Source organism: Plectrocnemia conspersa, unplaced genomic scaffold, assembly GCF_051122295.1.
Source record: "Plectrocnemia conspersa isolate PC_06_02 unplaced genomic scaffold, ASM5112229v1 ptg000003l, whole genome shotgun sequence".
Taxonomy (NCBI): domain Eukaryota; kingdom Metazoa; phylum Arthropoda; class Insecta; order Trichoptera; family Polycentropodidae; genus Plectrocnemia; species Plectrocnemia conspersa.
Genome location: NW_028277167.1, coordinates 22,335,328 through 22,359,497, shown reverse-complemented (window position 1 = coordinate 22,359,497; position 24,170 = coordinate 22,335,328). Strand labels below are relative to the sequence as shown.

Here is a 24,170-nt window from a genome sequence, read left to right as displayed (position 1 = left end):
GGTAGAGAGGGAGAAAACCGTCACACCAATGCTACTCCAGCGCCTACCAGTTTTGGCCATAACAAATCTAAATTGGCCTCCATAATATTTTACCTTTTAATAATAATGCTGATATACAAGTAGTATTGATGATATAATATATGCTAGATTTTTATTTTAATAATAATACCTAAATATTTCCAAACACCCTTCAAACATAATATATTTTTTTAGCTGATATATATATACTGATTTTATAGAGTACATTAAAAGGTATTTTTATGATAATGCTCTATTAGCTCTTTAGTATAAAATGCGTGTTCATAAACCTGCGTTCGCGAACACGAATCGAAGCTTCGCGCCACATTTTCGATGCTTAGCTGTCAAACGCAAGATTTGATTTTCCATCTGTGAAGATGACTTTGGACGTAGCCAAAAGCAACTTACCTTGGTTTGTTTAGTATACTTTATATACCTAATCATTTTCAAATATAATTACTAGTAAATAAGCGTTTAATTTGCTACATACAACTGAACGCATTGAAGTCATGAATTTGACATATCAGCGATAAAATTATATTTAATTTTAATTGTATTTCCCAATTATAGGGTAGAAAAATATCGTCCGGCCACACTAAACGATTTAGTATCACACGATGACATTATTAAGACAAGTGAGTGTTCATTTTATTATATCATATTTTATATTTGTTGTATAATTGCTCATTTTATTTTATGCTCCAGTCAACAAGTTCATCAAAGAAGATCAACTACCGCATTTATTGTTTTACGGACCTCCCGGTACTGGAAAAACATCTACAATATTAGCGAGTGCCAAACAAATGTATACGCCGCAACAATTTAATTCAATGGTTTGTGTTTCATCGCTTATTGCGATTATAATACAATAATCAATAATATTTGCGTTGTTTGTAGGTTTTAGAGTTGAACGCTTCTGATGATAGAGGCATAGGGATAGTCCGCGGTCAGATTCTCAGCTTCGCGTCTACTCGTACTATCTTTAAAGCTGGTTTCAAGCTAATCATTTTGGATGAAGCTGATGCGATGACCAATGATGCTCAAAACGCATTAAGACGAAGTGAGTGTTCATTATTAATGCTTATTTTATCGGTCGGTATTTATTTTTTTATTAATGTATCGAGCAAACGTTTAATTAATAGCCAGTTGTACCTGAAACTTGTATGACTATTATTATTAAACATTTGAATCCTTTGAGCGGTATACCCCAGATAGTTATATATTATTTTTATATGATCTTCACGGTTCGGAATTTAATGCTCTCAAAATATATTGTCTAAATATTGAGTTGAATTAAAAACAGTAATTTTATTTATTTAAAGAAAATATGTATGTAAATCTAAAAACAAAACTCTTTAAGGTAAGAACCGTGGATAACAAATCACATGTCTAGGTTTTGAGCGGTTGACTTTGAGACTGGTCAAAAAATTGTTTTCAAAATCCATCGATGAGTGAATAGATTTTACGACGAATTGTAGTAATTTGACAACTCCATGTTAAATTATTAGGAATTACTAAATATTTTTTACCGTAATATATTAATAGAAGTATCTCTGAGTAACTAATTTAATTTTATCATCAAATCGTTTAAAATGGCTTCAGAAAATATATTGGGCACGACATAGATGCCTTTGGACAGCAATGGTAAAACCATTTTGGGCTTGACACATTCCTTTGGACTTCTAAAGTATATTTTATTTCACATATTGGATAAAGCATTAAAATCATAATGGCGTCGCTATCATTGAATTTGTAATTCAAGATTGATTAGATGAAAAGTTTAATGCTTATAGCGTGTTTTAGCGAAACCTTGTATGTGTTTCTTTCTGGTAGCTTTTAGCCATGTAGTAAATTTCTGAACCCTAACAAATGCCCCTGTATTCCTTAAGCATGTGTTTCTACTAAGCGGCAATCCATAAATCTGGTAGATCTTGGAAAGATCTTATAAACGCCCTTGCTTACATTTTCATAAGTTTATGACAATTTCTACTTCTGGAGATCTAATGTTGCGTTTTATTTAAATTGACTTTTATGTGAAATGAAGTTTTATACCTACTTTATCATTGTTTAAAATTGCAATATTTTCAATTCATTTATAGAAACTTCACTGACATTGTATTGCACCGTTTATTTTCTTACTAAATATACAAGTATATAGTAAAAAATCCATGTTAAAAGTAATAAGTCGTCGTCGTAGTAGGAACAATCGATTCTAAAATATACATATAGATCCATATTCAAGACTTTAGAAACTGCTAAAAAACATTATGTAAGTCATATGCTATGTGTAAAAAAAAGTTACATAAAATTTCTCTGCATAGATTTTTTCAAAATAAACTTTTATTACTGGTGTATAAAACTCCCTCTCATATTAAACTTTTTTATAAAACTAGAAAAATATTCACTTTGATAAAAATAAATTAATAAGTTAGAATTATATTTTCTTCGGATAGTTGCGTAAAGGAAAGCTGACAAATTTTCTTTTCAATTGCTAATAATTTAGATTGATGGGACTCTTGAAGTTGTAGTTTTATATTTTATTACCTTATAATTTCACTAGTGCCTATCAGTTGAACTATTTCAGTAGTAGAAATATATATCTACAGTTGAAAACGTATCTGGACTTCATTATTAAAATATAACTTCACTAAAAATACACATTCACTGTAACATTTATATGTCGTTAGGTTTGGGTTAGAACAGCATATGGACGTTTCGCAACTGTCAAAGTGACTAATTGACATTTTAAACATACACATTCACTGTAACATTTATATATCGTATGTAAATGGATAATGATAAGTATATAATATAAATGTATATATTTATTACTATTATACATATGAAAAAGTTGAAATCATATAATTTTACTAGCATTTACCAGATAAATTATATTTTCACTGGTAAAAATATAATATATATCTACTGGTGAAAATAAATTACAATATGATTTTTCTGAAATGGCATATTTTAAATAATATTTTTTTTAGATTTTCTTTTAGGGATAATTAGGGACATCATTTCAACTTTTTTTAATATTCTTATTTCAATAAGATACATAGTATTTAATTAAATGACATGCATTTTTCTGGCCAAATTCAAGGGGTAGGGGGGCAAATGCTCTCATTGTATAAAATAATTTTAAACCAATAACTATATTAAGAAATATAATATTATTATAATTTTTTAAAGTTTCAAAAACCAAATTTTAACACATGGAACCACATCTTTACAAAAACGAATTGTAGTGTTGGACATGGCAAAACAATATAACTATTATGAAAAGTTAATATTCATAAATAGAATGTAAAGGGAAAGACTCGTCAAAGAAGTGGGATTAAATAGTGATTTCCAAACGAAAAGGCAAAAAATAATCAAACGATATTTTGATGAACTCAGTTCCGATTATTTAAAGTATTTTATTACATTATTGATAAGATTTTAGTGCAAAGAAATATTTTTTTTGGAATGCACACAATTAAAAATCATTTTGGTTTTTTGGAACCTAATAATATTGTTAAAATGTCAGGTGCGGACATTTTAAATCAGTGATAAAAGACAAATATCCTGAAGTGTTAACGAATCAATTAAAAGTTCAAATATTTCGACTAATAACATTATTAAAAAATTATCTAACTCAACGATGTCCATAAAACTTATTAATTTCACAATATAATTATATGGAAAGCAAATTCTCTGAAGTGTATACAGCCTTTTTATAATTTTTCTTTTTACCAGTTACTGTAGCTAGTGTAGAACATACATTTAGCAAGCTAAAAGAAATTAAAAAATATAAAATAAATTGAATCAATCAATCTAGACCAGCGATCACCAACCTTTTAAACCCAAAGGTATACTAAACTAAAAAAATGTTGAATCCTACGGACCACAAACATGATTTTTTCATAAAAGTTACATTCTAAATAGGAAATGGTACTTGTTTTTCCGTGAGGGAGACTTAGTGCTCGCGCCCTTATTTTTGCCACAATCAGGTACGACGATCTGGGGTTGTAATTGGATTAGACTATTTTCTTACTGGACTTTTATGACTGCAATCTGTCATCTAAACGGGTTTTAGACGTCCGTTAAATATATAAATTATACAAGTTTGAGATTTTGAAGCTTTACGTAATAGTTTCGTCGCTTATATTGGTATTTTATTAACGCGCAATCTAATGAGGCGAAAATTCAAAATTAAAAAAAAGTCGAATTGAATATATAAATTTCAAGTATATTAAAATTACTCCACGGAGCACGACAAATTACTTAAGGACCGTCAATGGCGACCACTGATCTAGGCTCTGAACTTGCTATATTAGTAATTGAACATGAAGATGCTCAAAAAAAAGCAGATTGCAGAATTTGCAGATGTAAAGGCGAGGAAGAAGGACATTTAAAACCTGTATGTTTTTAATTTCATTTTTGTAACAAAAAATATTAATGGGAGAGCTTTAGTAATTTGAATGCAGGCTAAATTTATCTTATTACGCCACTCTACTACTGCTAAAAACAAACTCAAACAAAATATCGACTGTTATAGAACCACAAGTCAATTGTATTTTTGGTTATCTCGCGATTTCTTGAGGCTATATAAGAAATATATGTAGATACATATGAAAGAAAGAATCTTTGGTCATTTCTATTGTTGTATCACACATAAACATGACTTTTAGCAATCAAATAAAAGAAATGTTCCAACAAAGAACACCAATAAGAAAATTTAATTTGCTTAGTATGAAAAATATCTATGTTTAAATATATATATTTTAATTGAGATGAATGTATGCGTTTGATACACAACACGAAGTTTGACCTAGCCTCGAATGATTATTATGCGTATTGGTCAGTTTTGTTAGGGGTGGTCGGAATGTGTACATTTTTTTAGTTACCATAGTTACCGGGTAATCAATAAAGGACAACAATAAAACCAACAAGTTTGCTTGTCCACTGGCAATGAGCGATAGTGAAGTGGGTGGTTCAAAAATATTTGATTAAACATTTTTATTTTTATAATATTTTTACTTGCATTCTGAACTACCCCACGTCGAGTGTGACACATGAGGTCAAAACCTCCTTGGATATTCAATGCCACCTGGCCACACCGTATCGAATTCACATTTCTTTTTATTTTGTCTTTCTTTGCTTTGATCGATTTCTTAAATAGCATAAAATGCGACCTTGACGTCATAGTGTATTTTTACAATAGTATATTAAAATTTCAACACCTCACATAATATCGATTAAACCCTATTTAAAAATCTATGTATTTTTACTTCATAAATATGTATGAAAAATTTTGCTTTAATCTAACATTCTCATTGTGAATTCTGCCTGAAATGTGAATAAAATTTGGAGGTACTGTAAATCTGATAAGGGATGATGAATGGTGTTGTGTTGTACATAATAAATATGCTTGGGTATGAATCGTGTTTTTGGTATGATTTTTTAGGACTGTAAAATCAGATAAAAATCATACATATGCTTTGTTATTAACGTTTTGTGATTTCCTTTTTTACATTGACATAATTATTACAATCTCAAAAATATCCTTGGATTAGTTCATTTTTTTATATTTAGCAATATTTATTTTAGATATTTCTAAGCAATAAGCTTATGTTATAATGTGTAATCTATAAGTAGTTTGTTGTTGTTTTTTGTTTTTTATGTCGATTCTTCAAATCCGATTTGATAGTTAAGAGTATTAAAATACTGCTTTATATAAGCGTATTATTTAATTATAGTGTGTATTGTAAAATTACATTCTAGTGTAATTTTATAGTATGGGTGATAAAAATGTATCATTTTAAAACATAAGTTTTTACCATAAATATAAAAACTAGACGTAACTGTAAAATTATTTAAATCTATTTTTAGATTTTCTATGGAAATTTATATTATGTACTCGTTTGTGGAACTATATATTTTGTCATCAATGTGCCATAAAATGTTACCATGTGTCATATTAGCACAGTAATAATGAGACGTAATCATAAAAATTATAAATATTCTGCAACATAAAATATATAATATATACAAAAATAGCTTTTAGCAAGTCTTTTGCGAATAATTACGTCACATCGATTATACTAGTAATAATATAAAGCTCAACGATGAGCTTCAAATAAATTAGTTTTATACTATGTATTACAATTATTGATAATATACATACATTTATTATTAAATGCTTATTTTAGAATAATAAATATAAATTTTAATATTTAACACTAATGACAATTTAAAATTTTGTGGCAAACTTCCTGCTCAGTGTAATCTTATGGTGTACTCAAACATGTATAGAATATTGCTCTGTATTGATAGTTTCATCAAAATATATATTTAATGTATATCGATTACCAAAGTTTTTTAATTATATATTAGTCCATTATATAACAAAACAAATGGATTCATAACTAAGAAAGTTATCTAGTAATAAATTGTACAACATTGTAACGTAAAATATTTTTATTATTAAATATTAGTATATTTACTTATTTAATATAAAATATCCGTTGTAACATGACCGGCATTAGAACAATGTCTTACAACGGGGTAAACACAATCATCACTTACAAGTAAAACACCTAACTAAAATCATTTCATAAATTAGTGACATATGTTTTATTAACTATAAACAATTATTGCATATTTTATTTTAATTATTAATCATGATATTCCTCTTTGAGATTAGGAAAATCTAAGAAAACCTCATCTATGACGATCGATCGGAATTATAATTATATAATAATCACTTATTCCAACCAACCAAAAACGATAGATTTAAAAAAACGATAGTGTATTAACACTGTCATTTTTTATGTTTTAAAAATATGACAGCTATTCTTAACGATATTACCAAGAACTTCTGATATAAGAGTGTTGGTCAAAGTATATTTAAATCGAATTTTGGCTAATAGGAGGGCGCAAAAACAATTATCACTTCTCAAAAGTCAAAAATTCACGTCAAAAGCAATAAAATCGTGTCGGCGCGTTCGCAGTGGGAACGCTCGGTAACGAGCGTGGCCACTGAGACGGCGACGGCACGATTTTACTGCTTTTGACGTGGATTTTTGACTTCTGAGAAGGGATAATTATTTTTTGCGCTCTCCTATTAGTCAAAATTCGGTTTAAATATGCTTCATTCGAATCTCACGTATTGTAAATCATAAGTCTAATTTTAACGCTTGATAACCAATCTTTTTCACTGTGATTTTATTGCTTTTGACGTGAATTTTCCTCCTTTGAATTTGATCAGAAAAATGGATGTCATTGAATCAAATACCACGAATCTTAATGAAATAGAAATATTAAAAAACGACCATTAACCGGCAAATTTTTACCGCCCCCCCCCCCCCACTCCCTCCTCTCGAAAAAGCGGACGATATTTGAAAATAAATATTATTTATTTAAGCTACTTTTTTATGTTGAACTTACATATAAATAATTTTCAATAACATTACAATTGCACTGGGGTTCTAAAATCCATACTTTTATAAACTGCAAAATATATAGTAATACATACGCCCCAAACAATTTATATATGAAACAATATTTAACTAATTGGTTTACCTGTAAATTTAAAATTATTGCAGTAAACAAGTTTAAAGGCTGAAATTCGCAGGAATAGATTTGAGTGCCACTCAACTTTTTCAAAAGTGAATAAAATTCTTAAAAAATAATATCTTTTAAATAAGTAGCAAATGCTTCATTTTCCTTAATATAATAAAAATATTACTATTTTTATTATTATGTATATATTTAGTAATAAAAAAGTATTAATATTTTTCTTAATAAAATTATGATACATATACGTATACACTTTATATTTATAAAATAATGCAAAAATTAGAGAGATACTATATTATCCGTTGAAAACTATAGGTAGAATAAAGACATTATAATATTTTCAACAATATAATAAAAAAAATATTAGTAAAAATCAATGTATAATTTAATAATTTCTTAAGTATTTTTTTTAATATTTAATAATATAATTTATAGAATTGTAGAATTGTTTTAGCAATATAGAATAATATTTACTCAAAACACAAGTTCCTATTTTAACACATGTGCAATGAACAACTTTCTTTATATCGAATACAAATAAGGTTAGCTATTTTTATAGCTCCACTTTTGGGTAGAGCTTAAGCCGTTAAGAATATTTAGGGGCAATGTTTAATCGACGTTTCCAAATTATTTGAGAGAAAAATATATACTGGCTAAAAATGAGTAGTCAGGCTATGAAGTAGTGGGCGTGTGGGAGATCATGCGCTATATGTTGAGTTTGCCTTAAATTGATAAAGAAAATTATAAAATTTTCTTTATCAATTTACGATATTCATACGATAGTGTAGCATTTACATTATTTCTTATTTTCTAAGCTATAATTTATTCCAGAATCGACTTTTTAAATTAATATTATCATGATATAAAAACAAATTTACACCTTGCTAAGTCTGTCCTTAATATTCCCAACGCCTCTTGTTATACAATCATTTAACTCATTTACATTTCAATTGATATTACGATTTGCGACAGTTTTACATTTTTAACTTTAGAGACGATTTCACTTTCTAAAAACGTGCTATTTTCGTGCACATTTTGCATATATCGTACATACCCGGTTCGCCTCGGTGTCCAAGACCGAATTTGGCTTGAGCCAGCCTCGCTTTTCGTACTGGTTACCCTTCGCCCGAACCGGCCATGTTTCCAAGCCAAGCCCAGCCTCTTTCTCATATTTAATCTTCGCTCGGTGCCTCCATGTGTATGCTAATGCTCCTTCAAAACGGCCGATGCGTCGCCTCCTTATGGCTTTTGAACGACTGGCTGTCGTTACGGTAAAGAGAGAGATGCTACCAAACCAGGGTAGTTTTGCCAAAGTGTCAACGATAAAAATGACTAAGGGATGCTCTAAATATCTTGCCTTGAACATTTTCCATCGATGAATCTTCATAATGCTTTCAAAAGGTACTAAAACTTAAATGTCCTTGGCATAATGGTATTTGGATTTTTTGAATCGGTCTAATTATATGATGGTAATCTGACCACAATCTAGGTCAAGCGGATTAACCTCACCGAAGCGAATCTGGCACGTGGCTTATATATTTAACTGGCCCTTATATATTTAACTGATAAAATAATTCGACATGCTTATCACTACATGTCGTTATTTATTAAACTATAATATTTTCCAGATATAGTAAGTGAAGATTTTAATTGGGAGCTGATTACAAATCAGTCATTTAGTATTTATTAACAGATGATAGAAATACTAGCCATCATAATTGTTTTAAAAACTAGTGTATATGTTGTAGTTTATGTTAATAATGTGTTTAAATATAACAAACTAAAAAAGCATTTACATTTGGCCGAGCAGCGCATTTTTTTGGATATTTAATTTATAAACTGCTATTTTATTTAAGGAAATCTTTATTATAAATTTTACATTGAAAATGTAATTCAGTGGTCGACAAAAGTCCAAACAAGTTACCTAAAATGTCTCAGTCAGTGTCTTTCCTTGTCTTACCTTATAAAGACTTGTTTTATATTAGACATCGTCGATTTCGTTTTTAAAGATATTCAACAAAATGAATCCATTAAAATGTTGAAAATTCAATGTAGTATAAATAAATGTATAAAATAATCAATTAAAGTAAATTTTATATAAATATATGTTATTTTTTTCATACATATATATATTTTTATCGTAGCTATGTATAATAAATATTATATATGTACGGTTTTCTGATATTATCGATTTTATATATTTTATATATATAAAACTAGCTGTCTTCACCTGATTTAACGTAAATAAACCTGTGATTAGAAAAGAGTTATTTGTGATACATATTATTTTCACATGCATACATATATCAGAATGTGTTATTCAGAAATAGTACGCTAATATAATTTTGCTTAATGTTAAAGCATCAATGAATAAAACACACATATTGTGTTTATTCCTAAGAATTATTTATAGAAAAAAAATGCCAAATCAAGAATTCTCATTTCTTGAAAAATTTGCTGATAATAATTACATTTTTATGAATATTTTTAAATGTTTTAAAACCACTGAATAAGAAAGGGTGTGTCCGTGCTAGATGTTTGAAAATATGCAACCTTTCTTGAAACCTTTTAATAGAAATTGAATGGCAAAAAATATTTAATATTTTTCAGCTACTCTAATATTTGCTTTGATAATGAACTACTTTAATAATATATATATAAAAAAAACAGTCAGCAGATTGCAAAAATGTATGGGGGCTAAACGCGGTTTTTTCCACTAAAATTTTTCTAACATTTGGCCAATTTCATTTAATATAGTATGTGCTTTTTAAAAAGTTATTTTATGAATAATGTGTGGTAATTTATCTACTATTAACAATATAATTGATATATTTAAATATTGGCAAAACAGTAAAGATATTTTACATTTATAAATATATCTACAATTATATTAATATTATAATATATTACATATATTTTTCATTGTTTTAACTTGTATTTTACTATATTTTCTCCTCGATCAAAAAATTATTAAATATGATATTTAATTAGAAAGACGTATTCTTCGCATTTTTCATAATTTCTAATTTTTTAATTATATAGTTAGCATTTATATTTACTATAGCTAGCTCTTAGCATATGTTACAATTTATTGACAGTGTCATACTTTATAGTTATATTATTGATTATGTAGTACTAAAATATTGTTAAGACCAAATTTAAGTGGCGGTCAAAGCCATGAAAGGAGGTTAACGACCAACAAGATCTCGGTCGGGATCAGCACTCTCTTTTTCAGACGTAAAATAATGCTCTTGACTTTAATTTCGATGCCCTCAACTTGTTAAATACTACATACATAACCTAAAAACCCATTGATAATAATATTCCTGCTTGAAAGTTAACAGTGAAAATTGAAATTGAATACTATTGAAAATTTGCTAATGTGATTTTTTTATTATTAAATCTTTCGTTGTAACCTGACATGCATAAGCCCAATGCGTTACAACGGACAAATCTGTACCACCTGAGTAAATTAATCAGACAATGAATACTCACAAGTAAATATTAACCACCAGACTGAAGGTCTGGAAATCGGTGACATCTATACTATTAATTATAAATTATTATGCGCTATCCAATTTATAATCAATAGCTGTCAGTGCAGCTGGGGCCAGTTTATTTTAAATAATAGCGTATTTTTATAAATAAATATTCGAGTGAGGTTGCGGGGCTCGAACCCGCAACTTCAGAGTTACTAGTCTGAGACGTTACGGACTACGCTATTCCGTTCTTAACATATAAATATAATATCAATTAATTGCTAGTTTAATATAGTATAGCTTATTAAAATTGCTCAAAACACAATTTATTAATTTTTCCATACGATCAGTTATGCTTAAATTATATTTAATGAAAGTCTATATCTACACTATTTACTAGACATTATATTGGATTCATAGCATCAGAATATTGTATATGTTTTGTTCCTGTGAACCCTTTTATATGTTTCCTGCGAGCGGCTTTGACGAATGTTATACGGGTTTATTTCGACAAATTAGGTCGTATGGTGAATCCTTGCCCATTTTATATTCCGTACGTATTTCTACATTATGCGGTGGCTTTACGATCCTTTTATGACAATTAATAAAAAAAACTTATGAGCTAGATAAAGCCATATAATTTCTTAACAGCACGTTTGAATGAGGATAACTATATTGTTCAGGGGTGATAATCGGTTAAAAACATATTCACTATAATTATTTATTTTTATGGCTTAAATATCGGATTGTTTTTTATACTTAAAATAAATTGCAAATATATTTTACGATAAAATTAATAATTTTATAATACAATAATCGGGTAACTTAGTAAAGGAATGTATATTTTTATTGAATTTTTAATAGCGTAGATTCATTTTTGAACCATGATTTGACTCTGAAATAATTTCATCCTTCAAAAATTTAAGAAGTTACTTATATTTTGCTCCAAAAATACAACTGTTTATTACCCATTTTTTCCCAGACAATTTGCTTTACAAACAATAGAACTTGCTAGTAAAATCCGAAATTTCTGTATCTAAAAATTTACATTTCACTATATTGTGGCATTTATTCTTCAGGGTCCTAGAGTTCAATTGACAAAATTTGAAATTTATGACATTTATATGAGTGTTTTGAGCATTTCTATGCAGGGCCCTGAAGCCTAACTATACAAAAGTATATTTATAATGGTCAAATAAATATGGAGAGTACACGAACAGACCAACAAACATTTAATTGTGTATGTATTATATTTTTATTAGATCTAGCTTATCTGCTAATCTGAATATATATATTTTTTTATAATATGTATAGTTTTTAAAAAATATCGTACAAATAAACAAGCATTGAAAACATTTAATACTTTTAAATATTAATATTATAAGCAATATGCAGGGGGGAAAAATATCCTTATATCCAGTGATAAGAGCAAAATATTTAAATGTTTGCCATTAGCACTTATGACGATTTTATTTCCCCGAAAATGGTATAGTTTCCTTTCCAGCTAGCAATAGCAGCGAAAACTTTCTCATTTTTATGCACCTGCTCATAAATTAGGACATATTTCAAAATACACTTAGTGACTTATATTTATAAAGTAAATTACACCCGATTATATATAAGTTTTATTTACATACATAAGAGCGAATCACGAGAATGTCAAGGATTGCCGATTTATTCACTATGTGCCTTTTCAATTATATTCCATTAGTAGTAAATAAATATGCTAAGTATTTAAACGGTGAATTTAAATTCTTCCTATTTTTAGTTTTTTAATTTTTTTTTGATGTTTCGAAAATATTAATAGCTCCCATCAAAAATTCTTTAAATTCTTGAATCTCGAGTTATTTTGAGACTCTTGAATATTCAAAAGAACGATTCGCATACAAAATAGTTTCGTAACATAAAGTACATATTCATAAATTTACAAACTGTGCTAAGTGGCTTAATATTTTATAACACGGTTTTGGAATGCGTCTACACAAACTACGACTCTGAAATATTTAGGAAATTGCTGTACATATTTATGTATAATACATACAAGCAAAACCAGTGTGCTTGTGTCTTACTACACTCCTTTATCATAAAGAAGGGACAACACACATACATAAAATATTCTTTAGCGAGCTAGCTACTACACATTCTTAAGGATCGATAACCATTTTTGAACCTCAACTAATCACACTAATGCATTATTAACCCTTAGTCATTATAGAGTTTTTAGTTCTGGCATAGTATATATGTTATATACATAAATATATAAAGTCAATAAGGATTCATCAAATATTGATTTAAACTAACCAGTAGCATTTTTGCAATAATGTATATCATAAAAAAAATCCTAGTTATGTTTATAAAAGTTAAACTAGTTTTTAAATTTTCAAATAATATTTTGATTAAGCTACTGCATAAAAATAAAATATACTGCAATTTTTTATCTTTACTTTTTGTATATCCCTCATACATTTAGTAATTACTAAGTAAACATGGTGTGGTGGAAGTACCTTATAAATAAGATCGAACATAACCCATCAAATTAAAATTCAAGTATACTATAACATTTTTTACTAATATTTTTATTGTACTCCTAAATTATTTATACGTATAAGTAATGCAAATACTAAACGTATATTGTATAGAGGAAATTAAATAATATGAGAGCCGCAATGCAGTTAACCAGAATTCGATCATGCATATTTAATCCCTCATCTTCTACCCTCTTGTTCTTTTCGTTCGTATTATTAAAGTCAACTGTTGATCTTTTTACACTCTTATTTTTTTGCGTCCGTATCTAGACATCATCTAAAATCAGATAACACTTTATAGACCATTTGTGTTTTTCGTGTAATATTTGGAGTCTCAACCTCGTGCCCTTTACCCGGAATCGAAAAATTATTACAAAAAACCGTGACCTGTTTTTTACGAAAAGGTTTTGTTCCGACCCCATATGGTCAATTTTATTGGAACGCATTTTTGTGACCTGGTCATGATGGCGTACACGCGACGCTCGTTTGCGTCACGATGACCGCTTCGTAAATTTTCTGAAAATTCATTATGAAATGTTATAAATTTTCACGTGATTGATCGATCGGTAACTATGGGTCTCGGTTACGTGCGAAACAATCGGTATTTTAAGACATGTGAATTTAATTAATTGTGTTTAACGCCGCTGACCAGTTAACACATTAACTTCCAGGTGGTGATAAGAATGTTTTAGAAATCAAAATATTTTTTAGTACAAAGTTATTGATATTATAATTTTTTTTTTTTTTTGAATCATGTACAATTTGGTAATCTACTATAGATACATGTTGTTTGCGTAGCCTTTTTTTGCATCTCATAGTCCTCGAAGATCGGGTTAAAATCTAGATTTCTGACCGATGACTTTCGGCTGCGATAGAGTGCCCTAGATAGTCACGATCGCGTCCCTTATTCTTATCCGTTGCGGCCAGGACGTCAACACTTGTGAATCTTGCTCGAGCCATTCAGTTCCAAAACGAGCTTGCCAAATATAAGGATGCTTTCGGCAATAACTGAAGACCTAGAAAAAATATTTGCGATGGTACGTTGCGTTTAATTATTGTTTGTATAATGGCCATCATGACGCATTGTGAAAATCTGTCAAGTCATATTGAACAGATTTGTAATAAAAAAATACAATAATATTCCATGTATTTTTCAATTCAAAGCCTTAGTAAAAAATACATATATTCAGCGAATGTAATCGATAAAGTTTGCACCAATCGAATGCAACTGGCGCAACGTTTTTGGCAACGACCATAAATGTCGAAATCGAACCAGTTACCTTCGATGCATTATCATTATCGATCGTGACGCAATTGTTCGCCAATGCCGAAAGCTCATCGACCGTTGATTTATCAATCGGTGTATGATAAACCGAATAAAATGGAAAACCTCGCGCCGGCTCTTAACGTGTTAAAGCACCTAGCGTTCAGTCGCGATTTGGCTTTCGTGCGGAAAGGTGTTTAACTTTGTGCATCGTATTCAAACGATTGTGCAGTGTTGTGCATCTACATATGCTGTTTTATATCTAAACTTTGCGTGAAACTTTGTTTTATTTGTCGTACTCACAAATGAGTTTAGAGAAAGTGATAAAATATGATGGACAATGTCTGATTCGGAAGAAGATGTTGCTGTGGAGAGACAAGTTAAAATTTCGCTGGTTGGCGAGCCGTCCACAGGAAAAGTGAGTATTTACTTATGTATTTTATTGCTTTATATTCTAGCTCTATTTCAAAAGTTACGTACAACTTTTCAGTAAAAAAAAATATCTTCGTATTCTAAACAACTCTAAAATTTATCTTTGATGAGAAATTTACCCATACCAAACTACCTTTAAAAATAATATATATCATGAAGTCAATCGCGAATGAATGACATATATTACATAATGAAATTTATAGTTCATAAAATACAACAAAATAATGTTTACGATAATATCAATACTTTTATAAATAAAATATGGATTTTATACTACTTTTATAATATTATTTTAAAGATACTATACTAGTGCATAATAGAAAAGTGTGTTAAAAAATTGAGATGTAAATACAGAATTTTCGTGGATCATCCTGATTCACAAAATTTATAATAAATCGTATATCGAAAATGAAATACCTTTGGCGCCTTATTTATTTGATATAATGATTAACAAATATATCCATAACCATTATCAGCAGACTTTAGTAGACCAGCAACATGGTTTTTGTCAGCGACTTTTTACGGTCACTTATATATAACTCCTATTTGCTTCGAAGGCAGTAACAAAGTTGATGCAGTTCGATGTGGTCTATGCCAACTTTAAAAATGTATATTAAATAAATATAATATTAATTAATTATGCATATTAAAAATTAAAATATTGAACAATATCCCAAAATTTTATTAAATTATATGCACTGGAGCAAAAGATATAAATTTAATCCAAACAATTAAAATTTGTGTATGTTTTAAAAAAAGTGCCAGTATTTAGTTAATCATTCTAATTAAATGTAGCGGTTGGTAAATTGTTAAGCTAAATAAATTAATATAACAAATATACCAATGAGAAAATAATATCACACGGTGTACCACAGAGGTCCAAATTAGGACCATTGTTGTTTATATTATATATTGATAAAATTAATAATACAGGAAAATGTAAAATACATCTATTTGCAGAAGACACTAATTTATTGCATAGGTTTTTATAAGTTGTAGATAACTTAAATAATGAATTAAGTATAATAGAAAGATAGTTGAAAAATAATGTATGATTATTAATTATAAATATATATTAGATAATAATATAAAAATAGTTATAGATAACTATTATATAAATAGTTGATAATATAAAATATTTAGGAGTAATCGTAGACAAAAAAAAATTGAACGAACATTGTAATTACATATTCATAAAAATAAGTATAGTATCTAGGATTAGAAATATGTTTAGTAAAAGTACAAAAAAATAATCTACAATAGTATTATTATATTGCCCCACTACAATTATTGTGCAACAAAAATTACAAAATAATGCAACAAGAGTAGTTTTAGATAAAATTAGATTTACTAGTTGTAGGAGTATGATTGAAATATACTTATTCTTCACCGTTGCGGCCAGGACATCAGTGCTCGAGTAAGCGCCACTTACACAAGCCATTTCATTTCTCAGATATTTTCTGTAATAGCTACAATTTATTTCCGATTTATATTCAAGTATAAAAAATTGATAAACACTGCTTATTTCAAAGTAAAGACCTCATTTCTAGCATCGATGGAGTCACTATAAATTAATGTTACATAAAATTTGTATAAATAAACCAAAAATTATATCCTATGGAAAAATATGATAATACATGTATATGAACTAGGTACTTGTAAAATATTGTTGTATTTTAAAAAAATCAAGCGGTGTGTTATTATTATTTTTAAATTTACTATAAATATAGAATCAACTAATTTTATTATTTTTCATAAATTATACATATGTATTCAAATAACTTTATTATTTTTCATAAATTATACATATGTATTCAAATAATAATAACAAACCAATAAAACTCTGTGTGCTTCCACATACCGGTACCGCCCCTCTAGGCCACGAACCAAACCAGGGCAGAAATTTAAAAACACGTAATGTTCATGCGTTAAACGATATTTTTATGTATTGAATGTTGAATATAAATGGACTATAACTTCAAAGCGTTTTATATCGATTTAGGTATTTCTTATATTAATGATCATATACTTTCATAGCTATACAAATATGTCACTCAACCAATTACAAAAAGCAATTTAACGCAGTGTAATGTCTACTATATTGACAAAATACCATACGTTACGAATTTTAATTAATCTAATGACATCCAACGTATAATATTTATACGAAAATTTCATTATTAGATATTTTTTTAGAATACCTAAGCATTAAAAATATTTACACTAGTTATTTGTAATTCCAACATTACCTTGATGATAATAAATAATTCATAATCATAAGTATCACCTTCAAAACACGTTCATTAGATCAAAAACAATGACACTTTTACACTGATAAGAGACGCTTTATATTTACATTCTTGCATAACAATATGATTCTAAAGTAAAGAAAAATCTTTAGAGTTGTTGGTTTAAAAGATTTATGGAGCTAGAATTGTAGAGAATGATATATGTATTTATACACAAAACTGTTAATTATGTATCATAAATGTTTCAGAGTATGCTATGCTCGCGTTACTTAGACTTACAATGGACCGGAGCTGCTGCTCCTACTCAAGGAGCGGAGATTTTGTTGGGGGAATGCCCTGTACGTCCATCTGAACCACTGATTCCGATAAAATTCTGTGACGTAGCCGGAAACGCTTGCAACACTACCATGCTTGCCAATTATCTATATGCATCCGATGTTAGTCAATTATATTTATATATTATAAATTCATGCTTGAATTATATAATGATCAATCTACTTTTTAGGTAATTTTGTTTGTTTATGACGTCACTAATCTTCAGAGTTTTGAGCGTCTATCTACTTGGTACACTATCGTCAGCGATATGTTCAGTGGATCTGAAGAACCACCAGTGATGGCCGTATTCGGAAACAAGTGTGATTTAGAGCACCAAAGGGCCGTTAGATTATCTTCTATACAACATTTTACAGAAGACAATGATTTGATTGGTTTTATTGGCTCGGCACGAACTGGTGAAAATGTATGTAGATTTAATTACTTAGGTAAATTAATTTTTGTGTGTATTAAATTCCTGTAGAACAAACTATTTGAGAAAGTAAATCAAAATTGAATTTCTTTAATTAATACTATAATTTAAATGAGAAGGTTGCAAAAATAATTCTGAAAGCCATTTGATCATCAAAGTAATTATATTTATAGCCTTAGGTAAAAAATATACCATTGGCTTTATCTATATATTATAATGATTTTCCAAAAACGGTATTACTTTGGAATGTTTTGGTAAACAACTTAGTGTTATCTATAAATGACTCATAGTTCATCCATCATTTTTAACATTGACACTTTGTAAGACATTCTTATTATTTATATGATAATTTTAATTTCCTTTTCAGGTTAACTCAACTTTTATATCTTTGGTTTCTGAAGCATTAGGACTACCGGTTAATCGATCTCTATTCAATAACTCAGTCATAAAAGCCGAACTGGCTCCGCAAGTCAAATTCAAAGCCGAAAGGAGAAAATCCGAGAACAATTCGCAAAACTCGCACGAGACCGAGATGAATAAGAAAAACACAGAAAACACAAAGGCGGCTGAAGAGAAGAGCAAAGTGAAAAAGTCAAACAAGAAAACGTTCAAAGAGTTGAAAAAAAAGGCGTCATCAGCCGTCTGCAGTTTACAATAATAATTTACAATAGACACTAACTTTGCACATGTCGCAGATTGTTAAAATCTACTGCCATTGTTGAAAATCATATGCCAAGTGTTATGTACATAAAATGAGGGCCAATATTTTGATCGGCTTAAATTTTTTCATCAACTTGTTATTAAATGTATTATTGACTTTTCGCAATAAAAATATATTTTGATCTATACGATTTGTTATTTTTTAGTTATAAGACTCAGTAGTTTTTGTCATTGATTATTATTTATACATTATTTATTTTTTAGTAATTGAGAAATACACAGAGAACGTCAGATTTTGTATCATTTGCAACTACTTGAGTAAAATCATTCCTGCTTTGCAATCAAGATGCACCAGATTCAGATTTGCTCCGTTACAGCCATCTCAGATCATTCCAAGAGTGCGAAATATTATTGAGAAAGAACAGTAAGCTTTTATAAATTATTCCATCATGAGATAGTAGGTATATTTAATTTATTTTTAGAATAACAGTGTCCGAAGATGGATTGAAGGCTCTGATGACTCTATCGGGTGGTGATATGAGAAAAGTCCTTAACACTTTACAAAGCACGTGGATGGCCTATAAGAACGTCACCGAAGAAAACGTTTATACATGTGTCGGTCATCCGCTGAAAAATGACATCAGCAATATAGTGACATGGCTGCTGAATGAAAATGAATTTTTAATATGCTATCAAAGTAAGAATGATTCCTTATTAAATAATAATAAAACATATTGTATAATATAAGACTTGTTCTAAAAAAAAACACATGGTTCACTTTCTTCGCACGCATTTCGTTTCATGAGCCATATTAAATATAAGTGGACAGATGCAAAAATCAAAACTTTTATGTTACACAAAATTCCCTTCAAGTTTTTAGCGCTTAGGACAACTAAAATACTCTTGCCAGCTTTTCAGCCTATTTCTGATTGGTATAGGTTTGCTATGATATATTAAAGTTTATTATTTTCTATAAGGAATTGTCAGTTGCATTTAGTTCTCATAGGTCTATTTATTTAACAAAGTTCTTAATTTATTGTTGTATTTTTTTGCCATTGCTTTCTTCTTTTATTGTTAAGTTAACCGTAATAAATAATTGCTTCGGTTAGCTCATTTTTTGTTATTATTTGTGCCTTGTTCTCTTTAAAATGTAAGGGATTTTTAATATTGACTAAAATATTTTTAGTTTGATCTCTCGCAATCTAAAATTATCTCAGGGATGACATAAATGTCATCTTTCAGTGTAAAAACAAAGACAAAGCTTGGATTCAGTACATCCTTGAGATATAAAATTTATGGTGTCATGTTATTAGCAACTTTTTAACACAATGCTATCTTCAATAGCTAATAATGTTAGGAACGAATTAGATATACATAAAAATCGAATTTGTATTGGCGTTTGTTTTTTACGGAAATAACTAGAAATAAATTAACCGCGATCGAATTATTGAACTGATATAACATAATATAACGAAAAATGAACTTCACAAAAAGTTGTAATTCACACCTGTTTTTTTAGATAAGCATTAAACTGTAATAAATGGTAGGTCTTTCCAATATTTTGTTTCATTCAATGAACGAATTCTGCGAATTTCGGTCATAGTAGACACGCATTTTTATTTACTAATGTTTTTCGAAGGCGTAAATTTTTTTGTTGAGAAGAAGCGTCTGTTTGTCTCACATTATTAGCATTATTATATTCTCCGCTTCTGCTTTCAAGCAATATGGGCATTGTCGTTTTCATAGTTCTAAGCCACGGAGATATCGTTTTCAACAAATAAAATGTACGGATTTGAAAAAAATAGATTTTTTCAGGTACTACTGATCTTCATTTTGTAATGCATTTTGCCCCAATACCGGTAGTAGAGTTTGGATTTAGAAAACCCTACTTTGGATTTAAATACATAATTAAATAGATACATGTGGTGCATAATTACGTTCATTATAGTATTTTTCCTTTTTCTATAAAATAAGGGTTTTAAAAATACAAAAGGTTTTGTCCTTTTATTTATGAATAATTTATGAAATAACTCCCTTAACTACTTTGAATTTTAATGTAACATTTAAGGATAAAAAATTACAAACATAAAGCAACACCTATTTTAAATACACCCTTTCATTTTAATGAGAAAGCACTATACAGCTCTTTGGTAACTCGATACTTTTTAAAAAATCTTTTACTTTTGGAACCCATTTGGTTTTGAATCAATCCTCACAAATCTTTCTATAGATACATTCTCCTCTCGGGTTATAAGAATCACGGGAATATTTTTAATTTTCATCCACCACCAATTTAATTTTATAAGTTCTATATACACCCATACCTCGCTATACGGCCGCTCTTTATACGGCCTTTTGCTATAATGGCCCTCTTCAATTAAGGCACGTTTTCGATTAACGGCCTAAAATGTTTCGCTATAACGGCAAAAAAACTTTTTTCGATGTCGATTTTTTAAAAAATTTTAAAATATATTTAATTTGCATAATTTTAAAATGAAAGGTGAAGCAGCTAGCGCCGATGAGGCCGCATCTAAGGAATATCCCAACATTTTAAAGGGAATTATTGAAAGAGGTGGTTATAAACCTGAACAAGTGTTTAACGTAGACGAAACAGGGCTTTATTGGAAGCGAATGCCTGATTGCACGTACATTTCAAAAACCGAAAAATCTGCTCCTGGTTATAAGGTGTCTAAAGAACGATTAACTTTGCTACTTGGTGCAAATTCCGCGGGTGATTTTAAGCTAAAACCACTTTTAATATATTTGTCCGAAAATCCAAGGCCTCTTAAAGGACTAAATAAAAATCAATTACCCGTCATATGGAGATCCAACAAGAAAGCTTGGATGACTAACGCTACTTTAGAGGATTGGTTCAAAAATCACTTTTGCACAGAAGTAAAAAAATATCTGCGAGACAATAACTTAAGCAACAAGGCTTTGCTAATTTTGGATAATGCACCAGGGCATCCTACTAATTTATCCGAACTATCTGAAGATGTCATGATTGAGTACCTTCCGAAAAATACAACAGCTCTGATCCAACCAATGGATCAGGGTGTAATAGCCACTTTTAAGGCATATTACCTACGCTGAACTTTCCGACAACTTATAAGGGAAACCGATGGTAAATCTTCAATTAAAACATTTTGGAAAAACTATAACATCAAGGATGCTGTTGACAGCATCAGTGAATCATGGAAGGAATTAAAACTAACAACAATGAACCATGTTTGGAAAAAATATGGCCAGAATGTGTAAAAAGTACTGATGCAGAAGTTAATTGCCTTCCTGAAAATCAAAGGCAAAACATTTTGGATCTAGCACATGATCTCGGCTTTGAAGGTTTGAACGAACGTGATGTGCTTGATCTACTTGAAGCTGATAGGGAACCCCTTTCATATAAGGAACTCATTCAGTTACAAGCAGAACCGGCATTTGATAAAGAGACAGAGTCTGTTGTATTCAAACAGCTAACATCAAAAAAATTGTCAAAAGCTTTTTCCTATTTCGAACAAGGAATAAACATCTTCCTTAAATACGATCCTGACGTCGAACGTAGCGCTAAAGTCTCAGCCATTAGCTGTTATTAATCATTGAAGAACGAAAGAGACAAAAAGGCAAGACAAACAACGTTGGACAATTTTTTTAAGCCAGGCCCATCCTTACCAGCGAAAAATGAGAACGACAGTGATCTGTAGGTTACCATTTCTTCATCGTCTTCAGATTAAAGCCATTTTAAAAAAAATATGTATGTATTCATACGCATATTTTATGTAACATGAAGTTGTTTCATTTTTGTTTATGGATTATTGCTGGTTTTTGGAGTCTGTTATTATTTTGTGTACAAATGTATGTACTTGTTATGTATGTATTTTTGATTTAAGTGAAATAAAAAGATAAAATGCATTTTAAATGATAAACCATGTTACATATTTAACAAATTTGGAACCGATCCCATTGAATTTGTATGAATTTGTATTAGAATAATTGATTCGTTATACGGCTTTTCGCTTAGCGGCCAAGTTTCGTGGAATGTATCTAGGCCGTAAAGTGAGGTATGGGTGTACTTACTTGTTTCATACTTACAGAAATTAAAGATTTGAAGATTGCCAAAGGCTTAGCTCTCGCAGATGTACTTTCAGAAGTCCATAATCATGTACACAGAAGTAAGTTTTCTAGTTATTTTTATTGATTAAATGCTTTTCTTATTACTATTTTTATATTTTAGTCGAACTTCCTTCTGATGTTCTGGTGATGTTACTCATAAATATGGCTGATATGGAACAGCGGCTAGCTGCTGGATGTAATGAAAACATACAACTAGTTTCTCTCATCGCTTGCTTCCAAAAAGCTCGCGACCTAATCGAATAATTCAAATATTTTTTTTATGTAATCATTGTAGTTTTTAATAAAATAAAAACTGCTTATAAAATAAATTATTTTATTTAAATACTATGTCACTATAACATACACTTAAAGAATTTGTACGCATGAATAATTAATACAAATAATTATAATCAGAAGACGCTTTTTCTTCAGTTTGAGGTTGGAATGAAATCGTACGTTTAATAGATATTTCATAACAGTTCTAAACTAATCTATTCTATAGCCAATTTGGGAAAATACATAGACTATATGTATCATATTTACACTAAGCAAATCTATTGAACATTTATTCTGTAATTACTTATCGATAAACATGATTTAAGAATTTGTTTGTGGAACTAGCACGTCTTATCTAAAGCTAACGAGACTATTAAAAATATATTGTCATTTTTATACATACACATAATTAACATACAATCAATTATTAAATATCACATTGAGTCAAATTGAACAATGATTCTCAAATTAATAAAATTGCTACAGATTAATTTGAGAATTCGGAAGAGTGTCGATTAAAACAATGAGAGAATAATAATAACAACGTCAGTCTTGCATGTGACAACTGCCGTAGTAAAACAGTTAGTTAAAATCATATATCACATTTTCATCCGAATATGTTATTTACTAGGTTATTGAGTCCGTTGGTGAATGATGTGAAGATACTGCTTTCTTGTGGTGGTGCAATTGGACGGTGAACATAATGTGGAGGATTGTTCGGAGGATAGAATGGTCCACCGTCGATTCTCTGTAAAAAAGACAATAAAATCAATATGATAATTAATTATTATTATTAATAAAATAACCATCACCTTTATATATATACAATTGAAAATTATATATGTATGTACA

The 24,170-nt window shown here is 29.2% G+C and overlaps 3 protein-coding genes across 12 annotated transcripts in view; 2 read left to right on the top strand and 1 right to left on the bottom strand.

Moving 5' to 3' along the window:
• Window positions 1–268: 268 nt before the first annotated feature.
• Window positions 269–23,371, top strand: RfC3 (replication factor C subunit RfC3). Its single transcript, XM_088183782.1, has 8 exons — window positions 269–430; window positions 589–653; window positions 724–851; window positions 916–1,078; window positions 19,200–19,359; window positions 19,418–19,632; window positions 23,024–23,101; window positions 23,164–23,371. Exons 1-8 carry the CDS (start codon window positions 396–398, stop codon window positions 23,304–23,306), a joined length of 987 nt encoding a protein of 328 aa, XP_088039908.1. The 5' UTR covers window positions 269–395; the 3' UTR covers window positions 23,307–23,371.
• Window positions 14,865–19,121, top strand: LOC148236983 (ras-related protein Rab-28-like). The gene is made up of 4 exons (XM_088183783.1): window positions 14,865–15,267; window positions 17,779–17,967; window positions 18,036–18,269; window positions 18,643–19,121. The coding sequence occupies exons 1-4, from the start codon at window positions 15,190–15,192 to the stop codon at window positions 18,931–18,933; spliced, it is 792 nt and encodes a 263-aa protein (XP_088039909.1). The 5' UTR covers window positions 14,865–15,189; the 3' UTR covers window positions 18,934–19,121.
• LOC148236981 (carboxypeptidase D) overlaps window positions 23,357–24,170 on the bottom strand; it is a 56,860-nt gene continuing 56,046 nt past the window's right edge. For all 10 annotated transcript variants that reach the window (XR_015809228.1, XR_015809225.1, XR_015809229.1 and 7 more), the window contains one exon: window positions 23,357–24,066. Coding sequence is in view for 4 of the 10 variants with exons in the window: in XM_088183767.1 (XP_088039893.1) it covers window positions 23,926–24,066 (141 nt within the window). In the remaining 6 variants the exon portion in view is untranslated. The remainder of the gene's footprint in view (window positions 24,067–24,170) is intronic.